This window comes from Alligator mississippiensis, chromosome 8 (genome assembly GCF_030867095.1).
Source record: "Alligator mississippiensis isolate rAllMis1 chromosome 8, rAllMis1, whole genome shotgun sequence".
NCBI classification, from domain to species: Eukaryota; Metazoa; Chordata; order Crocodylia; family Alligatoridae; genus Alligator; species Alligator mississippiensis.
Window position 1 is genome coordinate 42,528,664 of NC_081831.1, and position 19,118 is coordinate 42,547,781.

Consider the following 19,118-nt stretch of genomic DNA (forward strand, 5'->3'; position numbering starts at 1 on the left):
TTTATGGCACCATACAAACAAGCCACAGAGATGTTTTGTGTATTTTATGGAATCTTTGTGGTCAGTTTGCCACTTTATGGCACGTTATTTAATTATGGTGCATTACCACATTAATCACACCATAACTAATGTGTGCCAGGGCCCTAGTGTTATTAGACTCCTTGGTCCCTAGCATGCAAGTCCTGTGTATCTAGAAGGGAGAGATTAAGGTGGGCAGGATTTATAGTTATAGTTCTGGTTGCCTGCAGCACCCAGATTTAACACCTGGAGAAAGGGAACCTTTTTGCTACTATCACCCAGCACCTTGGCACAGACAGGGCTCATCAACTCCAAGGCTAACATTTTTCCTCTGAGCCCCGAAAGCAAGGCTCCCAGATCTGCATGTGAATAAGACCTAATTTGCAGAAGAGGTAAGCATCTATAAACCCCAAGACTACAAGTGACAGTGCAGGTTCTCCAAACTTCTGAGTCGGGCTGCATTTACAGAGGACTCTAAACATCAGCCTCCAGGCCTGGCAGCTCCATGTGAAGTATGTTCCACACAATTCTTGCTATGCTATCCAGAGCCTCTGGACAGAGCTCTAATGTGTGGGAATGGAATCCCTCCCACCTTACAGTGAAAAATGAAGGCCTCATTATCACACACATTCCTGTCCCCCAAACTAGCCACGTGGAATATGGGAGCTGTCTCTTTGCTGCCGTCTGTCTGCTTGCCCTTTGGCACCACAGGGCTGCTGAGTCTGGCATAGTCCCAAGTGTCACCTGGGCGCTGTCTCCTGGTAGTGTCACCCACTCCACGTTCTTAAGGTGACAAATGGTTACTCGATATGGTGCAGTCCCCCTCCATTTTCCCATCCACATGAATGTTAAGTGGATGGGAATGAGAGGTGCGTGACAATGAGAAGTGCCTTCTGCTCATGTTCCTGTACCTCAGGGTCACATAGCATTACCAAACTTGGATCATGCCATGTATCACTTAGGAGTGCCCACTTGATAATGCCTCTTCTAGGTGTCTGTAGTGTCACTTGGGTTGTCCTACCAGAGCAAGGCCAAGGAACACCAAGACATAGGGGAAATTCCTGTGTAGTGAGGCAGTAAGCAAGGAAGACCTACACTCTGGTCTCTCTGGACAACTGCAGCACACAGTGCTGAGCTGCTCCCACCTGGGGATTTTCCTCTACTAGGATTATTGGGATGACCTACTCACGTACAGGACAGGAAGTGTTGGGAGCCTGGTCCAAAGTCCCGGTGGGCATCCTGGAGCTGTTTCAGCCGTTCATTTACAGAGGTCTGCAAAGAGGGGAAGCTGGAATTTAAAGTGAACCTACCCTGTATCTCAGCATAAAGCACTGTTCTTGAGGCACTGTATATGGACTCAGACAGGCCACTGTAATGCTCTACCTGGGGATTATCCAGGGCAACCAACAAGCAAAGATGCATGTATCTGTATCCTCTGCCTTCCTAGGCAATCCTTGCATTCTTTCTCTCACAAGCAACCACTTTCTTTTCTCCTTGCATGCCATCTTTCTATGGCACAGCAGCTGTCCTGATTTACAATAGCTGAGAGGTTTCTAAACTCCTCCATGGCCCCCTTGATCTCCACCTATTCATCCCTGTCCCTGCAAGGTGGCCTCTGTTACCTTGACTTAATTCACCATCCTATGAATAGCCCCTTCCTTTAACATCTCCAACTACTGTTGGCTTCTCACAGGACACCCCGCTTCTCTACCTGAAGCTGTTTCCACCGGGTGTTGATCTGCTCCAAGGCTCGAGAGTTCTCCATGGATAGATGAACATCAGAGATAGCAAGCTGGTGTGCAAGGTCATTAACTAGCTTCACTCCATCCTTCATAGGGGAGAGCTCTTCCTTAAACAGCTAGAGCCCAGTCACCCAAAAACAGCAGAAACAGGAAGGAAAGAGAAAAAACACAGCAGGTCACTCAGTCAGCCACCCCATACCACTCAAGTGGCCTCAGCCAGCTGGGGCACACTAGCAGCTGGCACTGCATAGCAGAGGAGTATGGCATGACTAACACCCTTTTTCCTCATTGAACCTGCCAGAAAACTCAGCACATATAGCTCAGACAAAGCCTGCCTGCCAGGCTGGAGGTATGAACACTACTGCTACCTGGAATCAAGTCCACTTGCTTACAATGTTCATCCTGATGAACAAACCATTAGTAAAAGTGATTTTTGCTTGCCCCACCCAGACAGGCAACCTTATCAGGGTTTGAACAGACACCACGAAGGAACATTCTCCCTTAGAAAAGACCTCAGGAGGATCTATCAGTGTGAACAGCAAGAACCCAAATTATGTGCCAAAAGCAGTGGAGTCACACAAGGGATGAAGTGATGTCTGTGGTTTTATCAGAACCTGGATAAAATTTTGATACAGTCCAATCTGGGCAATACAAGCAGGTTGGATTGCATGGTAGGAGGAAGCAAAATTGTTGAGCTGAAGGCTGTTCCAGAGAGCAGCACTTTCTCTCCACAAGGACAGGGAAAGGGGATCCTGGCCAGAGGAGCTGTACCTTGGTTGCTTGGATGTGGTCTGGTAAGGAATCAATGAAGAGGTCCCCAATCGGTTCCCAGGTTTCCCGCACACTTTCTGCCTGGTCCAGTGTGGTGCTAAGTTCCTCCATGGCCCCCTTGATCTCCAGCAGTTGTTCCAGGGTCCGTTCAATGTGACGGTGCTGGTCCACACAACGAGCAGTGAGCTTCTCCCACAGCTCACTAGCCACATTTGCCTGCTTCCACACAAAGCGGCTGATGTTCTGGATCCGATGCCGGGGTGAGACATCTACCAGCAAAGCAGCAGAGACACAGAGAGCAACTGTGAAATTCCAATCCTAGTAAGAAAACCATGGAAGACATGAAGAGGGGAAGACATGCAGGGTGATGAGGAAAGACCCAAAAAACAGGAAGCAAGAGGGGAGAAGTCAGAGAGAACAGGGAAGAGGGGAAAATAAAGGACAGAGAGAAAGCAAAGAGGATGATTTCAGGACATGCTCAGGCTTACAGCTCTGGACTGCATGTTCCAGCCACCCCAGGTGCCAGAGTCACATACTGCCTGTCCACAAATGTCTGTATGAACATGCAGAGGCTTTGGCCCACAAGGCCAGGCTCCCTTCCACAAGTTTGCCTGACATTCTAACATGGTACAGCAGACATCTCACTGAATCCAACAACCAGAGCACTACAGCACACCCTGGTACTGCAGCTCTGACAAAGGACCAGAGGTGCCTGGGGTGACACGGTAAGTTAGGAGGGGAGCCATGCTGCACATCCACTGGAGGGCTAAGACAACCCTTGACCAGCCATCCGAACACCACTGCCCCTGGGAAAACAGCACCAGATGGCAATGGTCTGAGCATGAGCTTCAGAGCTTGGCCTATTAGTGAAACAGCCTCAATTTCCTTGCAAGGTAGGGGAGTATTATTCTGCTTGTACATAGGAGGAAGCTAGAGCAGAGACTCAGTGACTCCAAAGGTCACAACGCAAGTCATTGGGAGTCATGTACCAGTCAGAGCAGGGATCCCAGCACTCAGGCAAAGGGCCCTGTTGAGCATGCTGGATCCCCTCACACCTGTCAGTACAGGAATTGCCAGCAACACAGGCATCTCCTGAGGACAGCATGAATACATCTGCCTCCAAGCAGCAAAGCGAGAAACGGCAGACTGAGCCCTTCCTCCCTCCCAGCAGCCTGCGTTGGGATGGCAAAAAGACAAGAAACCTCCCACAGGAGCCAAGCCAGACCATTATCACAACTCTTTTGGGGTTCAAGTGGGGTTCAGGTCAGGGGCTGGAATGTAAGTTCTGTTTGCCAGAAAGTAGCACCTCATCAAATCCCATTCAGTGCCCTCACCTGCCTAGATAACACTGGTCACTCTCAGCATGTCACAGTGCTATATCACATCCTGTGGAGATTATGCCCCATCCCAACACAGGATGCACCAAGGTCATCATGATGTGGCAGAATGTGCTTGATACTGTACATTCTGCCACATCACATTCACTCATTCATGCCACATGGTAGTATATAATCATTACACCCCTTCCTAAATACACACTGTGAGCCATCTCCTCTCACAATTATACCAGGTGGGATTGAAAAACGATGGCACATGGACACAGGGACAAGGATGGGAGGTGTCACAGACCTTTGCTTTCAGAATTTGGTTCCTCTAATTCTTCAAACGGATGCTGGGAAAGGAAGGCCTGTGCTGACTCCAGGACTGAATAAATATAGGGACCCCGAGACTTCACCTCTTCCATGAAAGCCTGCAAATGTACAGCACAACAAAAGGAGATAGCAGTCTGTGTTAGAGAATGAGGAACCTGCCTACTCTCAGCCGAGAGCTGTGCATCAATCTACTCACTCTAGTGCACAAATGAGCTACCAGCACTGAGCTGTAACAGGCATGTTAAAGAACCTCTGCCTGAGAAAGTGGTACACAAGCTCCTTTAGTGCTATAAAAGGATAGTGAGCTGAGAAACATCCTTAGGATTCAAGAAAGACAGCAGTCCAGGAGGAGGAGATACACTGTGGGAAGGTCTGTAGATCAAAAGTCTGTCTGAAATGGCCAACTACTGGTGTGCCCTAGAGTGTAAACTATTAAAAAGTCCTTTGGATCATGCTTGAGATCAAGCAAACAGGATCGGACTTCAGAAGAATGTCAAGAATGTCAAGTTGCCTTGAGTGTGCCCAGACAAAAGCAGCTCTATCTTCCAGACAGCTAGGATGCTTACAGCACATTAGGGAACTGAATGTGGTAACTAAAGCTCAATACCCCATTGCAGGATCCTATATGGGTTTAAATCAATAAGGCAGATTTATTTTCTTTAACACGCATCCTACAGCTGATGACCTTCACTTGTTAGACACTGGGGGAAATATGGGCTGGAGCTTTCCTGGAAAGCACTGGCTCTGCCTTCCTGAGGCAAGCAGGGAAATATGTGATCAAGACCCTGTGCATGGACATGGAGAATGATTGCTACACCTATGGGCACAGACAGTCAAACAGGCTAAGAAACCCAAGCAAGGTCTGGTGCTTGGGATCCATACCAAGGAACCTGGGCATGTTCCAGCTGGTAAGAGAGGGCCGGGAAAATGCAAGAGCTGAGAGAAAGCCTGGAAACATACTGCGTGAGTCTCTTTCTCCTGCTGCACCAGGAGTACATCTCCTCGGAGCGGCAGCTGAGCTGACAGCTCCTCATCCTTCTGACTGAGCCAGTCGATGATTTCCTGCAGGGGGAGCTGCAGCTTCCCGCTGTGGTCTGAAAAGGCCTCTAGACGAGCCCTGGAGAAAAGAGGGGGGTCAGAGGACACAGTCACAGATAATGAGAGTTTACAGGGATCAGCCGCTTTTTACATCAGTAATGGTGGCCTATGCACTGGGTCTCTGCAGCCTGCCTCTCTAAGGGCAACTCTGAGCCTGCTCCAACAGAGGGCAGGGGACTGCCCCTAAGGAGAGGCAACAGGCAGGAGCGTGAAGACACTGAAGAGTGACTTTACCTTGCATTGCACTGGTGTTAGTCTGGGAGAGAAGGGCTGTTTCTGCTCAAGGGTGACAGTGGGGACCTGCACTGCCATCTCACGTAAAGAGAGCCCCCTTCAGTGTGGGATTATCAGTGCTGGCAGGCCTGGGAAGCTCCCAGACTCCTTCCAATCTTGAACTGAGGGTGGAGGGGGAGAGCAGAAGAACCTGCCCTGGATTCATGCATGCTTAACACCCTGAACTCTAGCTATGCCTGCATTGTCGGTGCTTAGCTGGAAGTTGTAGAAAGCTGGCCCATTTCCATGAGTCTGTGCATTAAGACAGTACACAATTAACATGCCCCAGTTAAACTCTCAACAATGCTGGCTGCAGATCTGCAACCTCAGAAAGCCACAACACAGCACATCCTGCAAGGGTCAGGGGAAGAGCCTGGTAAGAAAGGTCAGGCCAGGCAGAGGTGGAAAGACGGTAATGGACTCCTGAAACCTCTTCTCTTGTCCTAAAGGGAGATCATACACAGTGAAGGATTACAACAGAGGGGCAGAATGAGGCAGGTAGGAAAGAGAGAAGAGATGAGATATAAAGCGAATGCCAGGGGGAAAGGAGGAGCAAAAGCACAAGCACATGAAAATGAAAAGAAATACATTTCAAGCAGAGGATACATGTCAGTGACTCAGAGCATTCCTGGGTTTACAGGCCAGAAGGGAAATAGATCTGAGGTCACTGGGACCTTGGGTGGCCAGCTATGTGAGCAAGATCAAAAAGCTCATGTCCAACATCTCCAGCAAGCAAGACCCCCAAGCAGACACAGGCCAGTGAACATGCTCCATGCAGAATCCTACCGAAGGCTGTGGGATTTCTTTTTGATCTCGTTCCAGCACAGATTCATCTCCAGAGCAGTCTGGAGCTTGACAACACTCTGTGGAGTCTGCTGGGTTACGCTGGGCAGTCCTGCACCATCTTGAACAGCTTTAACCTAGGCAGAAACACACACACACATCTGACAGATCACCCTCAAAGAGAGCTCATAGGGCTAGTGCCATGCTGAGATCTACCACTGATTCACCGGGTCTTCTTAGGCCTGTCCATTAACCTTTGTGTGCTGTGCCCCAGCTTCCGTAAAAGGGGATAGAAACTATCTTACATCTCACAGGGGCTCAGGTTGTTAATAATGTTTAGAACATTATGAGGGCTTGGAAGAAGGATGCTATATCCATGTGACACAGCATACTTCAAGGTGTGCAGGGCCTTGTGTCTATACTCCCAGACATCATCAGACTGATATCCCAGCATCTCCTTGTTATGATGCAATAAACTGGCTGGTGTTTGCCACCAGTGCCTTCTACTAGACTGAATGAGAGCGGCTCGGCTGTGTGTCGCAGACCCCACACTGCTAACAGCTTGCGAAGACTCCCTTGTAGCCCTAGTGGCATGAGCCTGTGCTTTGGGGGTGGGAGGATCACCACCACCGTGCAGTCCTGTGTGACCCAGGTGTGAGGCAGTGACAGCTGGGAAATCCTAAGTGACCACAGATGTGTTACAACAAAGTCCCTGTTTTGTGCTGCCTTGGCAGACCACAAGCTTCCACCTCCACAGACAGGAGACAGCAGGGGAGGACACTCCCTGACTATTAGGAAGCCAAGACTATGCTCCCTCTCTGCACCCACCCCAGAATGAAGACTAGGCATGAATTCCAGTGAGACATGGTCACAATTAAGCCACATGAAAGAGAGATTGTTTCAGCACTTGTTCTCATTCAGAGTCCCTTTCACCAGAGGATCCCCAAGCACTTTATAGTCATTAATTCAGCCTGACAATCCCCCAGGATCTGAGGAAGCAATATCCCCAACATACAGGCAATGAAACTGGGGCATTGATCAAACAAGTGATTCTCACAGTGAATCAGCAGCAGTCAAGAAAGAAACCATGTCCCTTGCCTTCCCTCCTCAGTTATGACCATTAATTCCTTTCACGCCAACAACAAGGGAACAGTCCCTCCTCACTGGAGACACTGAAAAACCAATTCAGATGCAACCCAAAGTGTCACACAGACACACACACACCGTGTGTTGGGGTTCTGTGGGGAGAAGCCTGGTATTTCCTCACTAGTAGAACACCTTGTTGCCAAAAATGTACGAACCTTCAGGATTTTTCCAGGTGGGAAGTGGCTGTGGTTCTCAGGAGAAAAGGCAACATTTCTCTCCCATTCCAATTTGTTAGCCAGGCTCCCAAGTGGCAGTCAGTACCAGGAGCCCTCTTCACCATAGAGTACACGCTCCACAGACAGAAAGTGCTTCACAAAAGAAGTGTGGCCATGCCTAGGGGGAGTGGCAGTTATTGAAGAGAGCACTGAAGGAGGCAGCAGCTCATAGTTTGCCTTTGCAGTGGCTCATGCTACACATGCAAGGCCATTAATATCGTAACAAAACTCCAGTCACCCAGAACCATCCTGTTGCTGCTGCTGAAGTCATTCTGAACTTCATGGTGGGAGTGGGATGGGAGTTCTGCTCTCCCATGAGGATAAGGTCCCTTCACCCCTCAAAGCAGGGAAGGGAACCATATCCAACATGAACATCAGGCAGAACTGAGCTGCCTACATGACAGTGTAGCCAGGTCACTATGGTAACAGTCACAGCTTCCCAAAGAAGCACTGGGGATACTGAATGGTCACAGAAGGGGAAGGTGCACGATTTTATGTTTCATCAGAAAACATTTAATTTTATGGCTTCTCAGTCAGCCATGGTATTTCCAGGGACATCAAGCAAGCAGAGAGAAAACCATCAAACGCTATAGCACAGGAGGCTCAGGAAGAGACACAGAAATCATTCAAGCTAAAACTCACACCTGCATATAGGAAATAAATACACTTCACGTGCAAGTACACACAGCACCAGAAAAGAATGGAGGTTAGCCTTGCATGTCCCCCTGAGAACAGAGGACAGCCTCTGTCCCAGGGGAAAATGCAAAAGGATCAGGGCTGAGCTGGGGCAGCTGTGTAAATAATCCTTCAGGAAACATCATCCTCTCTTGCCTAATTTAGAAAAAAGTCCACAGCATCCGTGGCTCTTCAATACATCCTAGGGATGACCCACAATGACAGCAGCCAGAGAGTGGAGGGGAACAAAGCATTCCTACAGCAAGCACCAGTTCACAATGGCTGCAGCTGCAGCGGTGCCTGGATGGCTGGACCCTTCTCCCCTCGAAACTGAGACACATCTGAAGAGGTTTATTTTCAGACAACACATGCACGATCTTCCCCTACCTGTGCAGAGCCAGGGATCCATGGCATGGCTGCTTGGCAACACCACAGGAGAGAACATTGCACCTCAGCTCTTGCCGGGCCATCAGTTAGCTCCAGACAGACCACAGCAGGAGGCGGCAAACATCCCGTTCAAGGAAGAGACACAGTGTGCCAGGGCCAGGAGCGGGAGGGTGAGGAGCAGGGTGGGAAGGCTGAGAGGAGCTTGTGGCTGCTGCCCTGGTCACTGACCCCCCAGGAATCCAGAGGGGGGTGGCAACAGCAGCCGCTTTGCCGTGAATCACAGCTTTGTCCCGGTGGAATTCCACCTCCCTCCAACCTGCCTGTGCCCCCACGGGTGCAAGGACAGCGGTTTGCAAGGGCATGAGGAAAGGAAAGAGAGGCTGCAGCACACGGGTGTGAGAAAGAGACCTGACTGCACTGTGGAAGAACCTCTCCCCCCAGCACCAGCCCCATTCAGAGACAGCCCCATAGACAGAAGAAAAAACAGTGCTGGAGAAGGGGTGCCCACAGCACTAGTAAAGGCAAAGCTAAGTGAAGACAGGGCCCCTGGAGCAGCAGTGCAGGAGGTTTCCACCCCCTGCCAGGTTGTAGGAGTGCTGGGATGTCAGAGTTAGCTGTCAGATGAAAGATTCCCAGAGACAAAGCACACAAGCTTTGAGCTCCAGGATAGTAAAGGCATAGGGAGGAGCTGGGACATCCCAGAGCACACAGGCAGTGTGGAGGTAGCATGGTGGGACTGAAATAAAAGTTCCTTGGGTTCTATTATATGAGAATGAGAAAGGGTGGGAAAAAGACTGCCCTGGATGAGCTGCAGAAGTGTCCTACAGTCATCAGTGCCCTTGCTAATTATCAGTGGAGAAGTGTCTCATCTTGGCTCACTCCTCTAGGAGGGGAAGCAGAAACTACCATGAGTTCCCCAATGAGGTACCACCACATGTGCACCCTGCATGGGCAGCCAGGGCCTCCTTTAAGGACAGACATAACCCCCCAAGCCATATTCACTGCTCTCCGGGCAAGCTGCTGGGGCACCCCCATCCCAATGCCCACACATCAGTGTGAACATTCCTGGGCATGGTTCACACCCCTCTGAGCCAGGCAAAAACAGTTTGTTTTTGCCAGAAGGATTCTGTCCCTGTCCTCTTGAGTCTCCCACAGAGGTCTCAGGAGTTCCTGCAGCTTGGCATTGTTTCCATGCTCAGTTCCTCCTACAGGAATGCTATGAAAAGCTCCCTGTATCATTCCCTCTCCTCCCCTCCTTTCTCTGCCTGTGTGTCCCTGTCGGTCAGTGGAGCTGACTCTGCCACTGAGTCCTCTGCTCACTCTGCCTGCCTGCCCTCTCTACCTGTGCCTTCTCCCACCACCCCTCTCTATCTCTACCCATTTGTCTCACCCTCTCTCCATTGGGTTGCCCTGATTGATCCAGGGGCCTCTCATACTGACTGAATTGGCAGGTTGCACATGGGAGGTTCAGAGCTGAAAATCACAGCTCCCCATTGTGGTGGGAGCCCACTGTAAAGCAAGGACATGAGCATAACCAGCTCCCCTGATGGGCTATGCTGTGGCAGGGCAGACACCACATGCTTCTCAGCAGACAGAAGACAGAGAATTTACTCAAACCAGTGACTTGCAAGCAGAGAAAGCCAATTGCCTGGCATTACACACCCTGGCATCTGTGCAGCAGAGGGCTGGATTTGTTGTAGGAGCCAAAGTCAGGAGAGATCTGTGGCAAACAATACACAAGCCCAGAGTATTTTCCTATGAGTAGGCCTCAAACATCAGTGTCTCTACAGACTGCTACTTGTTTCAAGCATCTGTAAGACAAGGCTTGTACCTTTCCCTACTTAATTGTTCTCCCTCTCCTCTCCTTCCTACCCCCAAATCCACCCTGATAGAGGGTTAGATAGACTGTTTGGACCGATCTTCTGCCTGCCCATAGTGGGGGAAAGCCAGTTGAAGAGAGTCGCTTGCTTTTTGCCCTCCCTCCTTCTCACCTTCCCAGTTACTCCCTGTTGAATCTACTGGGTTGTTTGAGCTTGCTCACATGCACTTCCTAGTGCTAGCTATCGAACAGCCACCCCTAGTCGATAAGCAGTGAGTCAGAACAAGCCGGGCCCATCTGTGATCTTCACATTTACAGCCCAGCAACTGAGGGACTGGTTCACACAGATAGATGCCAGCTTCTCACATCTCCAAGTTCTCCTTCTGGAGTTGTGGCTCCCCCAGGTGAGGCAGGCCACACTTTAAAGGCAAATACACTGTGCAGCTAACACAAGTCCAGCTCTGGGCTCCAATCTCAGCTCCTGACTTTCTGAAGCCAGCAAGTCTGGTAATGCTGAGAAAAAAACTATTCAGGCCAAAGGGGCCTAGCATCTCTCTGAAGGCAGCATTGCCATTGTTGGGCACAGCCAAGTCCGGCAGCCTGTAGGTGACAGAAAAGGCTCAGTGACACTATATGAAGGGACAGTGAAAGGGAAATGAAGCTTTGTAGCAGACCAGCAATATGGAGATGCAGACAATTCTCTGCAATGGGGTAAAGCCCTGGCTCACTCAGCTTGGTTCTTTTTTACAGACAAATCACCAGCAAGCCTCAGACAGCTCAGCACAAGAAGTGCAAGGTAGATACACAGCTAGTGATTCTAGATACAGCCTATGGGAGGTGTGCACAGACCAGAGCCCCTCCATCAAGATGGCTTCCTCTTCCTGACAGACACAGCCAAGAAGAACACCTGTCTGCTCCAAAGCTCAAGGCTGGGATTTTCACAGGCTGAATCATGAAATCCCAACATCCAGTTTTGCCAATACCCCAAGTGTTCAAAAAATCAAGAATCTGGCCCCAATAATCTTGGTACTTAAAGACAGTGGGCACCTTCTTTGCCTTTGGATTCCAGGACCTTTACGCTATACCTTAGTCGCATTTGTTCACTCTGTGAGGGTTAGAAGCTTGCTTTTCAAACACCAACATAAGGAAACTTGAGATTCTCCTCAAGTCACACAATTCCAAGAGCTGGAGTTTCAAGGGAAACACCAGATATTGCAAGAAGTAGCAACACAACACAACCAACCCACTGCCCCTCTCCCAACACACACAAGATACAGCGAGGGAGGTTTGATATCCAGAATGGGAACCAGCCCTGCCTGCCTGCTGTCTCTAGCTGAGAAAACACTGTGCAGTTGGACGGTGTCATGTGGGTGCAAAGTGTTCTCATGAGGTGAAAGCTCAGGGTGGTGGCAGAGGAGCTAACAGCTGCCCTACAACCAAGACTGAGAGAGATGACCATTTGCTACAAATTAAGATATTTGGTGACTGAAATTAAACAAAGTGTTATTCCACAAGCTTGGCACCCTTACCTGAGACTGTGGGTGAGCAGTGCTGCTGTGATCTGACAGGTCTGCTGCGTGCCACTCATGACATCGTGGGAGAGCGTAGGGGCATTCCTGCCTGACCATCGGCTGCATCAGAACAGAAGTTCATGGGGATGGAGATAACTCTGGGCCCAGGCACCTGAAACACAATGTGAAAGCCATTGGACCAGCTCTCATATCCCATCATTCTGGGAGCCGGCTGGAGTTCAGCCAGAGAACTAGACATGCACAGTAGCCAGTTCCAGATGCTTCTGAGAACAATGCAATTCCTCCACAATGCACGCACATGCATTATACAGCATCCTGGGCCAAGACATGACTTCCTTACCCCTGCCGCTGACCAGCTTCCATCCTGATGCCTGAGGACTAAAAGGACTCATTGTTTTTATCCTAGAGCTAGTGTTACCAAAAATGCTATGTTCCTTTTCATAGCAAAATCTTATCCTTTCCTGAAACTTAAAAAGCAATTTGCTTTAACAAAATCCTGGGGTAGTGAGTTCCATGCTGTAAAACAGCTCTTTTTCTTAGACTACAAGTGAGAGAGTGCTGTAGTGCTTTAAAAATGGGAGGAGCCAAAAATTGCCAGGGGCACTAGGAGCACTGTCTGCATTTATGCTTAAGTGTTTCAAAGTGTATTATTCCTGCCCCTCAATAATTAGAAGGAAGATTAATTGTAGGACTAGTCTACAGCCCCAGACACATGCATGCACTACAGTGTAGCCAAGTGATCCATAATGAACCAGCAAGACAGGGCATTTTTTAAATGTATAAACAAAATAGCTTACACTGGTCTCTCACTCATTGCACTTACTCAATCTTTACTTCTGGTCATTACACTGCTTCTAAACTTCAGTTTACACAGCAAAGCACAATAAACTAGGAACCTTTCTTTGAATAAGGACAAAAATATTCTACAGACCCAAGTACTGCAATTTATGTTCCAAAGGGAAAAAGAACAAGATAGCAGCTTGAGCAGTGCATAGGTTGCATTATCATAATGTGTCCTTCCATGACACATTCACAGAAGAAGCTCACTGTGCTTTACAACCATAAATGAATGCTCACAGCAACCCATGAAATGGTGATCTTTACACTGTTCCAGTCTATGAAAAGCTAAGGTAAAGCTAATACACACACATTTTATGATTTGCCTAAGGTTGCAAAACACTGGACAAGCTGGGACACAATAATTGCAACTTTAAGCTCAGGCAGCACTAGTGCCAGGAAAGGAGCAGATCAATTGATTTATAACTAAAGGGGATTCATTTTGTACAGAATTAGCATACAAAGGATATGCATACCATATCAGCCGAACAGGTCTGGCACTCTAGGGGTTAAGGCCTTGGGAAACAAAGTAATATCTGAGCACTGCAGACAAGGGGTTAAGCCTGCCCACTGCAGCATCCAAGCATTCTTCTTTCTAAGGTTTGACCCACACCTCAAAGCTGTTCCCCCCTCCCTCAAGAAACAATATGGCTTCAGCCAGCAGCCATTACTTTCAAGTGATAATGGGACTGTTTCAAAGGTAGTCTGTGAGAGAAAAAGGAGAAGTAATACAGTTTGAAGAAGGTGCAGCTGCCTCCTTTGGGGCAGATGCCTGTCACACATGGCCCCATTCAGAACAAGTGAGGAACTTTCTGATGGAGTCTCAAAGAACAGAAACAGGTAGCATACTCTGCAAAGGCTCCAACAGAATTGGAGAGGTTGACAAGGAGAAAGTCACCAGGCCATAGCACTTTCTGGGTCTTTCCTTTCTCTATTCCTTTATTCAGTTTGCTTCCACTCTTGCAGTCTCCCTTGACCATTGCACATATTCAGAGTACAGCTCATCCTATTATACTTTCTTAAATTTGTTAGCAGTTACTGGACCCATAATTTCCTCCATGTCCAGTGAAACAACCAGTTTTGATCTGTCCAACATACCAATAACCCCAGTCTTGTCACCTAACTTCCTGCCCATCTACATGGGCACTGGATATATACTGAAGCTATCCTGTACTAGTCCTGGATTCTTCTAACTCTCCTCTTCAACCCTGGAGGGAGTTATATAGGTAACACATCTAGAGCTAGTGCTCCAGGCTCTTCAGAGTTTTCTGAACTCAGCAGTACCTTGTGTACTCCAGTGAAATGATCAATGACTTCTGCCTAATGCATTAGCACTGCTAGGATCTGGATTCTCCCACTTGTCCCACACTACCTCTTTGAAAGCTCCTGACAGAATAGGATATGTGCTACTCCTCCTGCTTTACATTTACCTCTGAATGGTACCAGCCAAGCAGGTCACTTAGTGGGACTGAAATTCAGAGGGCCTGGATATCTGGGCATTAGTCTATGTTGCACGCTATTGTACAGCTGGAAAAGCAGAGTCCTTGCACCAATAAGAAAGTCCACAGGGCAGTCATTGTGGCTGCAGTGCAAAGGGCTGCCTGTGTTTTCCTCAGTTTCCTAACGAAATAGCCTCTGTTGCACAGTACAATGGGGATACAGTGAGACATTCTGGAGCCAGTACTTAAGCAGCCACCCTGCAGGAAGCAATGCCCGCCACTCACTCTGGAACATGCAGTCAATACAGCTTCCCATTCCAGCCATACTGAGATGTAACACATGTGCAGCTTTAAGGATATAACCCTCACATTCCTGCACCTTCCTTTTGCCGCAACCCTTATGCAAGGGACAGACGCTGCTTTGAGGTGAGTTCACGGGGCTAATTCTGGGGCTGGTGGATATACTTTGGCTCCATGATCCCTAGGAGATATATTGACAGCAGAATGGCTAGGTCCACCCAACTCCTCATAGCTGCTGGATTCAGTCATGTACACCTCAGAGTCACGTGAATCAAGCACAGCTCCTCCTGGAGCCCTCTGCAACAGTATGTGGAACAAAAGCTTTTCCGACTCAGTGGCCACAGAACTAGATAGGGTTTGAAGTACAAACGATAGTCCTAACCATTTGATGCCTGCACCACAACCTCAACTGTGTCCTAGGAAAATCAGGCAGATTCACAGCAACACCTGTCCACACCATTTTAAGGCAAGGATTCAATAACTCTCAGCCCCTCTGAAGCATCAGTGACAGCATGCACATGGAACAGGAACATATTAGGAAAATAATCAAATGGATTTCCACCCAAGATAGAGAAACAGACATTCAGCGGAAGGGATTAGGCTGCCGTAAGGACTTAGGGGTGAAGTCAACAGGCAGGTAAAATCATTTGACTAGTCAGCTGTCCATTGAACACCAGCAAATGGACTTCTGGCACCTGTGAATACATGGACTATGGTGGTACTATTGAATTACAAGGGCACTTTAAAAAAAGATTTAACAGTGGACATGATAATAGCTTGGTTAAGAGGACACTCCAAGAAGAAAGGGCAACTTCAGATGTTCAAAGACTGTTCACATGAAGGAAGAAAAAAAGATAACACTTAGGGTGACAAGAGCAAAATGAGAAGCAAAGAGTGAAATTAAATAGGGGATACTTAAGTTGACTAATAGGATGAGAGCTAGTTCTAGGATGTTATAGAACTGCCTCCCATGGGAAGGGTGGCAGCCCCTTCAATCAAGCTATTTAAATGAGACTAGACAGGTTAAGCTACTGTATTGCAGAAACAGCCCCACACTGTAGGATGCTGCAGCTTTGCATCAGCTGAGAACCCTCCTATTTCTCCATGGCATGGTCCTGTAGGGAGAGTGCTTTATAGATCCACACCCAAGTGGAAGAGAATGAGAATGAACACTTTTTGTGAGGTTTGATAAGTGATCTCTACATTGGCCTTCTGTACACAGAGAATCACAGAAGCATTTTCTTGGTGACAGTTCCAGGGTCCTGCCCTCACTCTAAAGGCACATGGTAGAATGAGGCATGGGTAGCCACACCGCATTTGTGTAGCTGCTCATGCACTGGGGAGTGCTAAGAAGCCTACAGCTTTGCTATAAAATCCCCTTCCTCAGTCATTCCTAGGGATCTATAAAAATAGCCTACTAATACTGCCCAGAGCTACATTCACTAATTACTCTGTGGGTTCTCACCCTACCAGAAGGGTCTAGGAGCTGTCTGATGGTCATGCTACTAGCAAAGGTTAGAGGGAACAGGAGGAGATGCATACACTGTGAGCATGTGGACACACGTACAGCTTCCACCTCAGCTAAGTACAGACAGTCAAAAAGCCCGAGGCTGAATCAATTCAATCTTTGCAGGTTTGTCTAAGCTGCATAGATTGAACCAATAAGCAAGTGAACAGACAGTTACTTTTGATTCTGGAAATGCAGCCACATGCCTGCAGTGGCCCAAGCCAGAAGCCAGGAGGTGCTAGAACATAGTTCCCTGCTCAGGTGGAGAAGACAGCTTGGGCCATGGCTAGCCCACCCACCCTGCAAGGGTGGGGAAGAGGGCTTGCAGGGGAGCTGCAAAACATCTTGGGATGCTGGGGTACTGTGAGTTAACTTGAATCTGGAGGGGATCTGAAACAGAAGTGTAATAAACTGATTTCACCTAAATCAGTTCAGTCTGATACTACATCCATCCAGGTTTATCTTAAACCTGTTTTGGCCATTTTGAAAGCGGTTTATGTGCAGCGAACTTCTGTTGTTACAGATTTGAATTAATTTCTGATCACTTATCCTGGTTTGTGTGTAATTTCTGTCCTTCCTGGAACAAGATGCTATCCAAACAGTTCATCTGATCTGCATAGAGGGACTCAGGGAGTTTGTGGCCTGAGACAAAAATTGTGTGAGGACAGTTTTTCCCTTGGCTGCAATATTATACAGGAAAGGGAAGGCTGAAGGCCTTTGTGAACAGGAGTTTCTGAATTTAGAGACACACAAGTGCAGGGCAAAGCCTTTCCCCAGAGGTACATGCCCCCAGTAGTGACACAGGCCTCTCACGTGACACTAACTGGCCCTTTCCCTAGTGGCCAGTGCCCCAGCAGAAGTTGCTGGGCTTATTTCTCCAGGTCACAGTAAGTTTAAAATTACATGCAGACAGCAGTGATACCCATTTCAGGAAGCTGCTCTATGACTTCAAAACACATTTACAATTGAGCCACATTTATTATCAGTTAAAGCTGAGGCAAAAAAAATAGACCTGCTGAGAAATAAGGAAGACAAGAATCTTAGTATTACCAGGACACTTGGATGGTGCTGTGTTAAGGGAGTTTCTAAATAAACTGGATGCTCTTAACAGATTTTTTTTCTTCTTGTACAAGCTACACCAGTGACAAATCAGCAATGAAGGGACTAGCCCATTACACTGCTTTTCAGTTGGTCTGACAAAAGAAGCTATAATAGGCCTTGCCAAACCAGTTCTGGATCAGTCTCTGGAATATGGCTTAGTGCTTCACTCAGGAATCTATTTATTGCTTCTACTTACAACTCCATTGCAGCAGAATCTGTTGATTTGATCAAGTGGCATAATTTAAGCACACAAAATGTGCTGAATGGGGTAAGACCTTTGCACCATCGCCCACTCATTTCCAGCAGCAATCCATCTCTCACATCCATGAGGAAGATGACTGATCCCTGCCAAAATATGTGCTGAATAAAAAGCAATTGGTATTTCTGTGCTGATGCCTGTAGCCACTAGTTGGTACCCAGAAGCGTGAGAAGTGATTGCCTTTATTTTTAAATAAGGTCCTGAGTCAAAGCCAGGTTCAGACTCCCCTCAAATCAGTAAGGAAGCCATCTTGAGGTGAACTCTGCAGCAGATCCAGAGTGCTCTAACCAAACCCCCAGATTAAGCACCTGCAGCCTTTACAGAAGTTTGGATGTGGACGCTCTGTGTCTTTTTCAGTATATACTCCACACAGCAACTGTGAAGTGTACTTTACAAGCCAATGTATTTCTAACCCAAAACCTGTTTTCAGTCACAAGCATCCTCAAAAATCTTCCTTCTGGACTCAGACTTTCAATTTGGGGTCTTGGCCTACAGGAGACAATATGGCAAAAATTTGAGACAAGGCAGTTTGGCCATTATTTTTAGGTATGGAAATACAAACATATTGTCTACAGCCAAAAGCATTAATGACTTCTGCTTTCTAACTTACTGCACAACAGAAGGACTAATGCCTTTGCTCAGCATGCCTGGAGTCCCCAGAGGGGAAAGGTGGGAGGGTTTAGGACACGTGAAAGTTCATAGATTCATAGATGTTAGGGGTGGAAGGGACCTCAATAGATCATCGAGTCCGACCCCCTGCATAAGCAGGAAAGAGTGCTGGGTCTAGATGACCCCAGCTAGATACTCATCTAACCTCCTCTAGAAGACCCCCAGGGTAGGGGAGAGCACCACCTCCCTTGGGAGCCCGTTCCAGACCTTGGCCACTCGAACTGTGAAGAAGTTCTTCCTAATGTCCAATCTAAATCTGCTCTCTGCTAGCTTGTGGCCATTATTTCTTGTAACCCCCGGGGGCGCCTTGGTGAATAAATACTCACCAATTCCCTTCTGTGCCCCTGTGATGAACTTATAGGCAGCCACAAGGTCGCCTCTCAACCTTCTCTTGCGGAGGCTGAAAAGATCCAGTTTCTCTAGTCTCTCCCCGTAGGGCTTGGTCTGCAGGCCCTTGACCATACGAGTTGCCCTTCTCTGGACCCTCTCCAGGTTATCCGCATCCTTCTTGAAGTGTGGCGCCCAGAATTGCACGCAGTACTCCAACTGTGGTCTGACCAGCGCCCGATAGAGGGGAAGTATCACCTCCTTGGACCTATTCGTCATGCATCTGCTGATGCACGATACAGTGCCATTGGCTTTTCTGATGGCTTCGTCACACTGCCGGCTCATGTTCATCTTGGAGTCCACTAGGACTCCAAGATCCCTTTCCACCTCTGTGCCACCCAGCAGGTCATTCCCTAGGCTGTAGGTGTGCTGGACATTTTTCCTCCCTAGGTGCAGCACTTTGCATTTCTCCTTGTTGAACTGCATCCTGTTGTTTTCTGCCCACTTGTCCAACCTATCCAGGTCTGCCTGCAGCTGTTCCCTGCCCTCCGGTGTGTCCACTTCTCCC

General features: G+C 48.2%; 1 protein-coding gene across 6 annotated transcripts in view; it reads right to left on the reverse strand.

Annotated features, from left to right (window-relative positions):
* DRP2 (dystrophin related protein 2) overlaps positions 1–19,118 on the reverse strand; it is a 53,901-nt gene that overhangs the window by 21,814 nt on the left and 12,969 nt on the right. For 3 of the 6 annotated variants that reach the window (XM_014599233.3, XM_019487989.2, XM_014599234.3), the window contains 7 exons: positions 12,109–12,262; positions 6,341–6,474; positions 5,144–5,300; positions 4,161–4,281; positions 2,532–2,800; positions 1,730–1,876; positions 1,212–1,290 (listed from right to left, as the gene is read on the reverse strand). In XM_014599233.3, the coding sequence (XP_014454719.1) occupies positions 1,212–1,290; positions 1,730–1,876; positions 2,532–2,800; positions 4,161–4,281; positions 5,144–5,300; positions 6,341–6,474; positions 12,109–12,216 (1,015 nt within the window). In that variant the 5' untranslated portion in view covers positions 12,217–12,262. Of the gene's footprint in view, positions 1–1,211; positions 1,291–1,729; positions 1,877–2,531; positions 2,801–4,160; positions 4,282–5,143; positions 5,301–6,340; positions 6,475–7,638; positions 7,729–8,760; positions 8,969–12,108; positions 12,263–19,118 lie in introns of those variants that run through there. The other 3 variants (XM_019487990.2, XM_014599238.3, XM_019487991.2) reach the window with 3 other exon arrangements.